At 46.7% G+C, this 12,283-nt stretch overlaps 2 protein-coding genes across 6 annotated transcripts; one reads left to right on the top strand and one right to left on the bottom strand.

Moving 5' to 3' along the window:
• Nucleotides 1-3,475: 3,475 nt before the first annotated feature.
• Nucleotides 3,476-4,479, bottom strand: mrpl52 (mitochondrial ribosomal protein L52). The gene is made up of 5 exons (XM_062449501.1): nucleotides 4,404-4,479; nucleotides 4,089-4,158; nucleotides 3,920-3,987; nucleotides 3,739-3,803; nucleotides 3,476-3,652 (listed from the first exon to the last, which is right to left on the bottom strand). The coding sequence occupies exons 1-5, from the start codon at nucleotides 4,435-4,437 to the stop codon at nucleotides 3,509-3,511; spliced, it is 381 nt and encodes a 126-aa protein (XP_062305485.1). The 5' UTR covers nucleotides 4,438-4,479; the 3' UTR covers nucleotides 3,476-3,508.
• A 446-nt stretch (nucleotides 4,480-4,925) lies between these two features.
• On the top strand, nucleotides 4,926-12,206 carry ajuba (ajuba LIM protein). Of its 5 annotated transcripts, XM_062449500.1 has the most exons (10): nucleotides 4,926-5,349; nucleotides 5,832-5,894; nucleotides 6,186-8,655; nucleotides 9,582-9,683; nucleotides 9,906-9,973; nucleotides 10,212-10,274; nucleotides 10,365-10,495; nucleotides 10,935-10,986; nucleotides 11,181-11,249; nucleotides 11,536-12,206. In XM_062449500.1, the coding sequence occupies exons 3-10, from the start codon at nucleotides 7,113-7,115 to the stop codon at nucleotides 11,665-11,667; spliced, it is 2,160 nt and encodes a 719-aa protein (XP_062305484.1). In that variant the 5' UTR covers nucleotides 4,926-5,349; nucleotides 5,832-5,894; nucleotides 6,186-7,112; the 3' UTR covers nucleotides 11,668-12,206. The 5 variants fall into 5 exon arrangements, with proteins under 5 accessions (XP_062305484.1, XP_062305482.1, XP_062305480.1 ...); XM_062449498.1 differs by lacking the exon at nucleotides 5,832-5,894; XM_062449496.1 differs by having other exon boundaries at nucleotides 5,832-8,655.
• The last annotated feature ends 77 nt before the right edge of the window (nucleotides 12,207-12,283 follow it).

Here is a 12,283-nt window from a genome sequence, read left to right as displayed (position 1 = left end):
GAGAGAGAGAGAGAGAGAGAGAGAGAGAGAGAGAGAGAGAGAGAGAGAGAGAGAGAGAGAGAGAGAGAGAGAAAACAAAAGGGATAAGTGTCTAGTAAAGTTGCAATGATTCTAAATATTTAAATGTTTTTTTTAAGTTTCCTGACAAAAAAAGAAGCCTAAACTTACCACAACCCTTCCTCCCACTCTCCCCTCACCCTTATTTCCTCACCCACTGCAAAATTGTTCTTTTTACGAGGTCTCTAACTCAAACCACTCCTCCCTTCACCACAAGTATCTCTGGTCTGTTTTCTCTCTTTCCCTGCTCCTTCCTCTCGTCCCAGTCCCCCCATCCTCGCTCGACATCCTTTAACTACTTGCATGCCCTCCTCTTACTGAGCCACGAGTAAAACCTTAACAAAGCGTGAGTTGAAATCTGACTTTAACATCTCTTGTTAGTGGCGATACATTATATACATTTACCTAATATACAACACCAATCTTTGAATTTGTTTTGTAGTTCTTTTTGCAGGTCTAGAGTGATATCCAGCCCTTCCATTTCTCCAAACTCTTTTCTTCACTTGTATGGGACAGTATACATTTCCTTTGAGTATTTCCATTTACTTTCTCTCTATCCCCACATCTGTTCATCTCCTTTCCTGGCCCACGCTCCCTCTCTCTCTCTCCATCCCTGTGTCACCTGGTATTGCGATTGGTCTCAGTGCATCTTTTATAAAGGCAGCATGACAACGTCTCCCTATTAATCACTCCCAGTCCCAGTTTCCATTTCAGCAAAGAATGAAGACAGAAAAAGAAGAGAAGGAAAAGAGGTATGAACGGATGGGAGCCCAGTGAATACACTGGGCCGGCCCAGTGAATACACTGGGCCGGCCCAGCTGACCGCGTACATCTGCACAAGAGTGAAGCCGGTCAAAGATGGAGGAGGACAAAGAGAGAGAGAGAGAAATGGCAGCCATATTGGTGCCATATTTCTTCAAAACTTTCTTTCTTTCTTGCTCACCCTTTTTATTTTCTCTGTCTGCTGTGTTTGTGTTTGGGCTGGGTCTGTATGGGCGGCCCGGTCCAGAGCCAGTCAGCACGCCAGGCAGGAAGTGGCCAAGACAGCTGCTTGCAATTGAACCGTAGTGTGTGTGTGTGTGTGTGTAACCTACATTATTGCACATTCTACTGTAGCTCGAGATTACTGTAATTAACACACACATTGTACACACACATACCATATTGCTGTCTTTTGTGTTACAGAGAAAAAAACTGGGGGAAAAGACAGATTGCACAAGACACCACACTAAATGTCTGTTTATCCCTTTTTTATAAAAAAAATATAGAAGATATTGAGAGACAGAGAAAGTGAGGCTAACAGTGGTAGGAATATGGTAGGAAGAATATGGTGGAATACAGCTTGTTTATAAAGCAAAAGTAGTTAAGTGTAACACAAATGTCCCTGATGCCCCTGAACACACAGGAAAACCCTGGCCAGGATGTGGCAATCCAGAGGACTTGCTGAATCAGACCCTCTACACCCCTCCAGCCCTACCTCCCACCCCCTCAACCCCAAACACAGCCCAACCCCTTAACCCAGACCCAGTTACATTCAGCAGGAAACTACCCTGCTTCAGCTCTGGCCTGTGGGTCTACAGGAACAACTCAGCTGAAACGCTGCCACATCAGACAGAAAGATGAACCCTTCCATCTTCTCCTCTATCCTCTCATCCCTTCCTTCTTCGTACCTCAGTGTGTATGCTGATACACTGACCTTACCCAATACCCCTCCCTCCCCTTCGATGACTTCTGTACAATAAGCAACATCTGGTTCTCATTTCACGAAACCAAAACAACACAAGGAGAAGAAGGGGAGGGGCTCAGGAACTAGGGGAGAGGAGGGGACTCAAAGAGAAATGCGTAAGACCTACAGTGAGGATGCAGAATGAAGGAAGGGCTGAACACAAAGAGAAGGTGACCTTCCTGAGTCTCAAGATAATGTTTTGGCTCTTATTTTCATAAAAGGGAATGGAAACTTTTTACAAATTCTCTGATGACACAATTGTATGTTCTTGAAAAACTCAATAAACAAAGTTACGAAAAAAATAGTGTCAAGGTTATGCACTATGAGGTGTGTGAAAGCCACTGTTCCAAGGTTTTTCATGTCTCCCTTGCAATTTAATTGTTTTAAACTGTCTGATTCTCCCACAAAGCCGCCCATATAAACACATGTTAAAACTTAGTTTGGTGTTTGACAAAGCAAACATTTGACTTCAAGCCTCTGGTCCAGTCTGGCCCAGAGTCCCATGAAAAGAGAGAGAGGGGGGGAAGTCTCCATCGAAAAGAATCTGCAACTCAGCGGCAAGCAGACCTTCTGTAATTACAGTGGGGCTTTGCTGAGATCGGCAAGAGAGAGAGGGAAAGCTAGAGAAGGATGAAAGAAATAAAGGGAGAGGAGAGAAACAACCTTACCTCACTTGGTAAAAAAGCTGCTGGTAAAAGTCAGTCACACATAATTACTATTGCTACTATTAATTAAAAGCTGACTTAACAAAATACGCAGCTGCACAATGTCAAGTAAATAGTCTTATTCTCTTCTTTTCATGAAACTGTGTAGATTATTTTCTACAGTGTTCTCATCGAGAACCCTCTTAAAAAAGCGCAACCCATACCTTTTGAGCTCAAATGTGGACCGTTTTTATTGAAGCCACTCTTGAACTGTTAGCCAAACGCTCACTTAAATGAAGTGTTACATGAGGTCCTTAGATGAAAAGGACTTAGGCAAGGACGGAGTCAGGTGGCTAAGCGGTTAGAGAATCTGGCTAGTAATCAGAAGGTTGCTGGTTTGATTCCTGGCCGTGTCAAATGACGTTGTGTCCTTAGGAAGGCACTTCACCCTACTTCCCTCGGGGGAATGTCCATGTACTTACTGTAAGTCGCTCTGGATAAGAGCGTCTGCTAAATGTAAAATGTAAGGACAGTGGTGGCTTAGCCAGACCCACACCTGTAGAGATCGTCTCAGACATGCTCAACGCTGCAGTTGTCACAACAGGATCATCCTAATCATTTTTCCAGACAACAGGCCTGAAGTGGCATTCTCTGCACACTAATCCTGTGTGTTTGTGGTATAATTATAATCATGCTGAATTATTTCACAACACTACAACAGTTGGACTTATGACATACAAATTAACCCTTTTTCACACATCCATTGAACTTCGAAGAGGCTGTCTGGTCATTACAGTAAAATGACATTGCAGGAATTTTTATAAAATACACTAAATAACCTTTGAATCATTACTTTTCTGTCTTGTAACCCCCTCTCTTGGCTCACTTGGCCCGAATAGAATAACCTTCTAAAACCCTTCCTGATTCCCGAAGCAATATGAGACAAAATGGTGGCTGAGACTGACAGACCACATTAACTGGTAAAACGCTGCACTCTAGTGGTACCATTATGTCAAAGTACAATACACAGAAAATAACGAGCAAACAAGCTTTCTTTTTTTTCATCACCAATAACTCTTTATTATTTCTTCTTCAATAATGAGTTTCCTTTACGTTTGAGCAGGAGGGAATTCTTCTGCACCTCCATCTCTTTGGACAATTCTTGCTTCTGTTTCCACTGGTCCATCCCTTTATCAACCTCTGTTTCTAGGGCCACAATACGTCTCTGAAGAAAAAAGAGAGTGATAAAAGGATAAGAAGGCAATGGAGTCGTAATAAAAATATACAAATAAATGACAAGTACAAACTTACTGTCAGTGTTTCTCTTTCTTCTTTTCTCCTCAACTGTCCTTTCATTGGAGGAGCAGGCCGGCCATCTGGATAGGTGAACACACAGACTGGGGTCAGGAGTCACATTCATGCCAAATACACAAGACAAACTTGTACTGAACAATCCCAAGCACAAACAAACACTATTAGTCTGTAGATTTACCAGCAAAGGACCAGTCAGGGAGATCTGTTAGGGGGCCGTACTCTGATCCACTACGGGCTAAACCATGCCTGGGGGTGACAACAATTGCAAATAAAAACCACATCGATTACTGTGTACAGTCTAGCTAAATAGCCTACTAAACCGTCCACCCAAGTGTTTTATAACTTACTCTAGTCTCCATTTAAGCCCTCCTCGGACACAACAAGTCGTGGAAAGGTGCCGACTGGAGTGTTGAAAAACTGTAAAAATAACAATAATTGATGTCATTGAATCCACATAATGTTAGCTAGACTAGAGAGCTAGCTACCAAAGCTAGCCTAACCTAATGCTAGTTAGCTAGCGCTTTGGCTAGTATGAACTTGCTGAAACCTAAGATCCCGTCAGAAATATAGATGGAGATATCGGTGAGTATTTACATAGCAGAAAGCCATAAGCACGAGTAACAGTAGCTATATTCGGCTACTTATAGCAAATAACCCCTTACCTGTGCAACACAACGTCCTGATGGTCGCCGCCATGTTTATAGTTTTGTTGTTGACCGCTAGATGGTGGTGGAGGTACGCGAGCAGATGCCAGAATTAACTTCTGTAGTTTATTACAGCCATAAAGTTGTTCCATTGTGGCTTTTGTAATCCTGTGTCAAATTACATTTACCCTATTTAGTTTAATTGTACGATTGGGATAGTTAATACACCTGTTTGTAAATTGTACACCCTTGATTTGACTGAAACAGTCCGGATATTGAAAATAAAGAAATGTAGGTAAATACGATTAACTTTTGAGGGTCAAAAACGTACAGCGTAGACAGGTAAGCTAATGGGTGTTTAAAAAGAAGAATACAAAAAGTCATATCAGTCATGTGTATCAAATTATAAAAACTGTTTTTCTTGTGTTCTGGGTTGGCACCAGGTACTGTAGCATTCATTTGCTACCAACGAACAAGTCTTCACTCGTCTACAAATGACTGTGCGAGTGCAAGTCTAGGGAGAGGCTGAGCTCGCTCGTTTTAGCTGACCGCAAGAGCAATGAAAGACTAGGAACAAGGGAACAGAAGGGAGGGGGGCTCCGGGGCAGCCAAAATAATGACGAATCTAGTCCAACAAGTACATTAGTAAACTAGTTTTAATTGGACTCGAATCATTTCGGCGTGATGCCACACAAATAACTCCAGCTGCATAGAAGTAAATTGTCTAAAATGTCCTGGAAAAGCGAATTGTTTACTTTGTATCGTCCTTGGAGAACACACACACGCTGAAAAAATGCCCCGTCGTGTTACGAACTAATGTCCTTCCGCACATTCCAGAGACTGGAGGCACAACAAAATAGTGCAGCTGCATTGAGTTTGCATCTGTAGCGATTGCAAGTGTTGCGAACTTGCAATTAATCTACTTTTTCTCTTACGTGACTAGAAAAACAAAACGGAATATTAGGTATGTATTCCTGCAAGTTATTCTATAGGCTACTTTAGAATGCTGAAAACGTGTGGTTTTGTTAACGACAGGACAATAACTCACCTGAGAGGTCATATGGTTGTGTAATAATACTAGCTAATAACTCAGTAGTTAACCAACATTCACGAGATAAGATACAGCGGTAGGCTACCAAGCTCATAATTAAATTGGATACCGAGAGCTCTAAACATCACAATAAAAGTTCAAGCACCTATAGAAACAAATATTTAACTTCTCCATCCATAATAGAGTAGTCTATATTTGTCTAAATATGATTTATCCGCGGTCATTTCATATACCTGTTGTTAAACTTCAAATAGTAGTTAGTAAATAGTAATGTCTTATTACAATGCGCCGTGCATGAAATGGGACTGCATTTACCCCAAACCACTGAGAAGTTTGCGTATGAATGGCGAATAATATTGTGGGGTGGTATCCATCCGCGCTTGGTGGTGGGGAAGGTGTCCCGGTTTGGAGAAAAACGAGTCACAGCACCACTGCCAGATAAAGGAAAAGAGGGGGAGGTAAGTAAATTGGGGGAAGGAAGAAACAAAGTTCTTGAATGTGTGATACACTCGCAGAATGGATTTATTCTTGATTATCAGTGAATTCAGTTTGGTCAGTTATTAAGAACACTTTGTAGTCAGTGGACGCATGCTTCCCGCTCTCTCTGAACTTCAATGGTTGTTTTTGCAGCAAAGATAACATTCTTTTGAAAACGGGGAATGAAAGGAATATCCACATTCTTGAAACGTCGAAGGCTGCATGTTTTTTCTTTGTGCGCCCCCAATCTCTTGTCGTTTCTTCCTCTAAAGTGTTTTAGGCTTGAAAGTGAAAGAAAGCATTTGGAACCGTTTCTACTGAAAGAAAGAACATATTTTCCTGTCTACACTGGACCCCACGAGAACGACGAGAAAACCGATCTACCAAGGAGCTTGCCCACATTGCACTGAAAAGCCCACGCAGTCTAAAGGATAACGGAGTCAATGGACTATCTTGCCCTTTCAATATAACGGAAAAGAACAACTACAAGAGCAGAGAGGTTGTAATTGGAAAATTTGAGTAGTGTAATTATTTGTTGGGCAAATAGCGGAAACAACTCGCAGTTTGCTCTTGACCATTCGGCTACAAGTCCAATGGACCATTTTTCAACTGAAGAGAGATGCAGGTGTGGAGCGACGTAGACAAGTCTCTAAAGCAAACGGAATCCCCAACGATAGTGTAACTACACTCAAGTTTTCTATTTATTTCCGTATTTATTTTCAACATTGCTGTATTGAAACAGACAGGACTGTAGAAGTAGTCAAATTAGTCAATGGATACACTTGCATCCCTCACAATCTGTCTGTGTGGATGTTCCGCGGTCAGAACAGGATGACTCTAAAGACAGTAGGCTAGTTATCACATGATTTGGACGTCATGTAGCGAACCTAAAATGTCTTAAACGTCTTATTTAACGTCTCTTTTGTATTTATTGTGTACATATTCTTAGGCATTTGTCTGTATTTTTGATCACTTCTTTGTGGGAGGTGGATCTGTCTGTTTGTCTTTGTGTTTTAAGACTGGTCCCTGTCATTTCAATTCAACTACTGTAGACAAACTGTATTGTAGATGTAGGCCTACTTGAAAATGTTTGTGTATTTCCATTCATAGTGTATTTATTGCGTTAACTTATGACATAGTTGTAGCTGTCTAATTTCAAGAAACATAACAACTAACACCAGACGAACACAAGGCAAACCATGGACCGACTTGGAACTAAGCTATTGGAAAAGTTGAAACTGACTGATTCAGGAAGTGTGAAATTTGCCAGTTCAAAAAAGGAAAAAAAGGAATTGGCGAATGCCAATAACAGCAATGGCAACAGCGGCATCACCAGCATCAGCGGCATCACCAGCAGTGGACTTCCACCAACGCCCAACACGGCTTCCTCCTCGCCCTCAAGGCCCGGTCAGTTTTCAATCGCCTCTCAAACCCCGAACGAGACGAGCGGGCCAATGATTGGACGAGGCAGCAAGGGAATGGGAGGGTCTTCGTCTCAGCTGCTCTCTCCGCTGACCACCTCCACCCCGCTGCCTCCCGACGGCGACCCGCACCACCCGTCGACCCTGGCCCCTCTCCGACGCCGCTCCCCCCAACAGCGGGCCTCCTGCTACCTGGCCGAGGGCGTGGACATCCAGATGCGCCGGGAGTCGGGCCTGGGGGGGGAGTGCGACCCGTCCGTGGGGGCGTTCGGATCCAAGGCCTCCCTGAACCAGCGCCGTTACTCCCTGGAGCTCCAGCAGCTAGTCCGGCGCCACCAGCTCCTCTCCCAGCCTCCCCCCCTCTCCGTTCCCCCGCCGTACCCCTCCTCCTCTTCGGCCTACGGCTCCGCCCCGCGCCCCGGGGCCCTGGTGGAACCGGCCTACCTCTCCGAGCCGGAGCGCCACAAGCGCTTCTCTCTCCAGGAGGCGCTGTTCTACAAGCGGCTGAGCACCGGCAGCGAGCTCTGGGAGAGCCCCAGACCCGCTTCCCTCTCCCACCCGCCGCACCGGCCCTCCGACATGGGGGGAGGGGGAGGAGGCTTCTTCTATCCCCCGGGGCCGACCCTGAGCCCCTGCTCCTCCTTCAGCCTGCAGGAGTCTGTGCTGGTCAGCCCCAGGTCCAGCTTCGCCTCCAGCACGGCCAGCGGAGGAGGCGGCGGGAGCCCCATGGGGAGCCGCTGCAGCAGCAACAGAACCAGCGGCATCAGCCTGAGCTACGACACCCGCCACAGCACCTCCTCCGCCGGGCCGCCGCAGCAGCAGTTCTCCTCCCTGCAGCTGGGGGCCTCGGGGTACGCAGGGCCGGGAAGGGCCGGCGGGGCACACTCGGCCGAGGGCTGGATGCATTACATGGATGCAGGGGCTATGTGTGGACAAGGGGTCCAGGATAGCCGGCATTCCTACCCGCCTGCCGTGGGCAGCCCCGCGGCTGCGTGCTACCGGGCTGGACCGGAGTGGTGGGACGAACAGCGGAGCGGCGTCAGAGGAGAGGAGGCGGGAGGCCTGGCTGGGGAACGGGCTCGCTACTCAGACCTGCCGGGCACCCGGTACCAGGAGGAACTGACTCGTCTGTTGCTAAGGGATGCGGCGCTGGAAGGGGAGGGGCTACTAGGGGGACTGATGCTCAAGGAGCAGAATGCTCCAATCAAAGGCCTCGCCAAGCCGGCGACACTGGCTCCTGCCTCAGCCGGAGGACCAATCAAAGGCCAGGAGGATCCAGGGACGGGGAGAGAGGCTTCCGAAAGCCGCCAGGAGTTCTTTGGTGAGATCATCTACTTCTCTTTAGCTTTCTTGTTGTCCTCGCGGTGGACAGTGTTTCATGTTCTAATGAAAGGACTGTATGGGTGAATGGATGGATGGACGGATAGACAGATTGATGGATGAAAGAGTGGATGGATGGATGCCTCCAAGTCTTGCAGGGACTTGCAGGGCATTACCATGCGAGCAAAGCGGAGAGAGAAGGAAAAACACAAGCTTCCAGTAACCTATCCAGGGCTGCTCAATTGAGCATAGGAAAAGAAGAGGGATGAAAGCAATGTAGAATTAACATAGCTGACACGCAGACATTAAAGACATGGGTTCAAAGTCATTAAACCAGTACACACACACACACACACTGAAAGTTCTCAGTTCTCTATACAATAAACTACAAAGCCCAGCCCCTTGGTTCAGACAAATTATACGTTTCCGATAAACACTGCTCTGACCATTGGCATGAGTCATACAGTAGGTTAAAGCCAAGACTGCTAACATATGTGTGTGTGTGTGGCAGGATGTGTGCTAACGTGTGTTTTTGATGTGACTCGGGGCCACGATAATGAAGCCGTGTGTGTGTGTGGCGTGAGTCATGCGTGTGCGGCATGTGTGTAACCCTGCCTTGGCGTGTGCAGGGGCGGTGTGAAGCAGCCTGTTTTTCTGCTCAGGTATTTGTGCCCTCGGGACACACACACACACACTTCTAACGCTCCTCTGTCTCGGAGCAGCCGAACCAGCTTAGCGCCGGGGAAAAAGACAAGAGACTCCGTGGCAGAGACTTAGAGGGAAAATGAGTGTGTGAATGAGTGGGATTTTCAGTGTTGACACTGAGTCAGATTCCAGAGTGCGTTCTCCAACCATGTCTTTGTCAAGGCATGGAAAGGACTGATCAGTCTTGACTGATGTGGGCCTGTTGTGTTCGCTGTGTCGTAGGGACCTGTGTGAAGTGTGCGAGAGGTGTGTACGGGGCGGACAACGCCTGCCAGGCCCTGGACAGCCTCTACCATACACGCTGTTTCACCTGCGTGTCCTGCGGTGAGTTTGTACCCCGCCGCCGCCGATGAACACCAGGTGCATTCGAACGGCTCCATGTTCACTACGAAGCCCTGTTTGAAACCAAGTGCTGTGACTTTTAAAATGTACACACACACACACACACTCACGTATTTACACACCTCCTGAGCTGCATTCACCGGTTGGTTATCTGCGTCTCACCCGTCTCTGTGTGTGTTTTGCGTTTGTCTGCCGGCCTTTCAGGACGCACTCTGAGGAACAAGGACTTCTACAACGTCAACGGCTCTGTGTACTGTAAAGAGGATTACATGGTGAGAGAGGAGGTCAAGGCCAAGCACACTCCTGCTAGACTCGGAAACATTTAGTCATTTAGCAGACGCTTTTATCCAAAGCGACTCCCAAGAAACAGCAAAATCATCACCCCTAAGAGGTTAAGATGACATCACTCAGTGGCGTTCATTAACATAGCTTCCAGATGGTTCTCTGTGGCTGGCCAGGTCCTCCACCACCACCACCACCATCATCTCTCCCTTCTTGTCTTTTTTCCAGTTCTCGGGCTTCCAGGCCGCAGCGGAGAAATGCAGTGTGTGTGGTCACCTGATTCTGGAACAGGTGAGTGTGCATCAATAACACGTAACCTTTCATATGTGTGAGATAAGTGTGTGTCTATGGTAGGTGACCATCTGCTTTTGCGCCCCTCAGATCCTGCAGGCCATGGGGAACTCGTACCACCCGGGCTGCTTCCGGTGTGTGGTGTGTTCCAAGGCTCTGGACGGTGTCCCCTTCACTGTGGACCATCAGAGCAACATCTACTGTGTGACAGACTACAACAAGTCAGTTTGAACCAACCCCCCCCCCCCCCCCCCCCCCCTGCAGTGTCCTTCTTTTGAGTTGAGTTCAGGTCACAGGGATGTTTTAAGTGGTTTCTCTGATCTGTGTGTGTGTATCTGTGTACGTTCGACATTCTTTACATTGACTTAAAAGAAGGCATAGGCTGTGCGTTGTTGTTTTCTGCCGAGGACATCATGTGCTAAGCATCACACTGCTACTATAGCCACCGGTCACTGTAACTCAGTAAGACAGAAGGACCTCGTAACTCTGTTTTTATAGCTTTCTGTAGAGGCGGCTTAATGTGCGAGTCTGTCACTGGGCCTTAACCCCCTCCCCCACCACACACACACACCACACACACACACACCATCTCCTGCTGACAAGCCCAAACAGAGTCCCGTGTCTAATTCTACATTCTCTCCCCTTTTGCTGATGTTACAGAACCTTCGCTCCTAAATGCGCTGCCTGTTTACAACCCATCTTACCTACTGAGGTGAGTGCATATGACAGGTGTGTTGTGTGTGTGTTTAATCTAACCTTATGTAATGGTTTGTGTCGGGAACTGGATGAATGCATGGATAAATGCTATTTCATCCCCGTCTAAACCAACAAGGATGTGCTTTTTTGTCTGTTGCTGTCACTTCTCAGGCACCTAATCTCTGTCGTTATGTTTGTTTTGCAACACAGGGCAGCGAGGAGATACTCAGGGTGGTGTCTATGAACAAAGACTATCACTTCGAGTGCTACCATTGTGAGGTTAGTATGACCCCCGTCTTACCTGATTTGGTCAGTGTGTTCAGGTGCTGTCATCATAAGGACCTTCGGGGTTCGTTCCCGCTGGTGTCCTAGGTATCCCTGGTCAGTACTGCTTCCACCCTGACTTGACCTTCACCGCGCCGCTACTCAGCCACCTGACCTTTCAACTCACTTGACCGCCTATAGCACTGTGGTCTGTGCTGTACGCATCACTGTATTGATGTTGTTGTTGTGCTCTCTCTCTTCTCTCTCTCACAAACACACTTTCTTGTCTCTCGTTCTCCAGGAGTGTCGGAAGCAGCTGTCTGACCAGCCGGGGTCCCAGTGCTTTCCTCTGGACTCACATCTCCTCTGTCATCCCTGTCACATGGCCAGGGTGTGCATCGCACCCAACACCACCCCCCACAACGTACACTGACAACTATGCAGCTACAAGACTTCTCACACACACACGGTATAGACCAACCCCTCCTCTTGCACACCCAGGGGGGGCTCAAGATCTTCTCCAAGGTCTCTCCTCGACGAGCTCAGACACAAACGAGCTGAAACAGAGACTTTTACTCTGAAGGCAGCATACGCTCTCACCTATACAGGCTGGGTCCTGATTATGACAGACACAAGTGCCTACGGCTTGATCTCTGACCCTGGTGCTTCACAATAAGAGTCCTGCTGCTTCAGATCATCACTGTACCAATACTGTACATGGTCTCAGAGTGGGAATAACAGGCCAAACTACTGTTTTTATTCCCCGTCCCCTACATGGCTACTGTTCGCTAGAAAAGAACAAGGGATTAATTTTGTTAAGTTCTGTATTTAATGTAATTAGCAAACAATTTGCACTTAAACATTTGGATTTTTGTTTACCATAAGAGATGTGTTTCTGTACAAGTACAAAAAAAAAATACATTCCTGTATCTGTTGTAATTATTAATAAATATTTTCCTTTTTGTGTTTAAAGTTTGGCGTTGTGTGTTCATGCAGGTAGAAATGATGACCAGTAGGTGGCACTCAAACCAAACAGAATGGCATGCTTC

The sequence above is a fragment of the Osmerus eperlanus genome, chromosome 23, assembly GCF_963692335.1.
Source record: "Osmerus eperlanus chromosome 23, fOsmEpe2.1, whole genome shotgun sequence".
NCBI classification, from domain to species: domain Eukaryota; kingdom Metazoa; phylum Chordata; class Actinopteri; order Osmeriformes; family Osmeridae; genus Osmerus; species Osmerus eperlanus.
The sequence above is the reverse complement of the archived record's forward strand: the minus strand, read 5'-3'. Positions and strand labels throughout refer to the sequence as shown.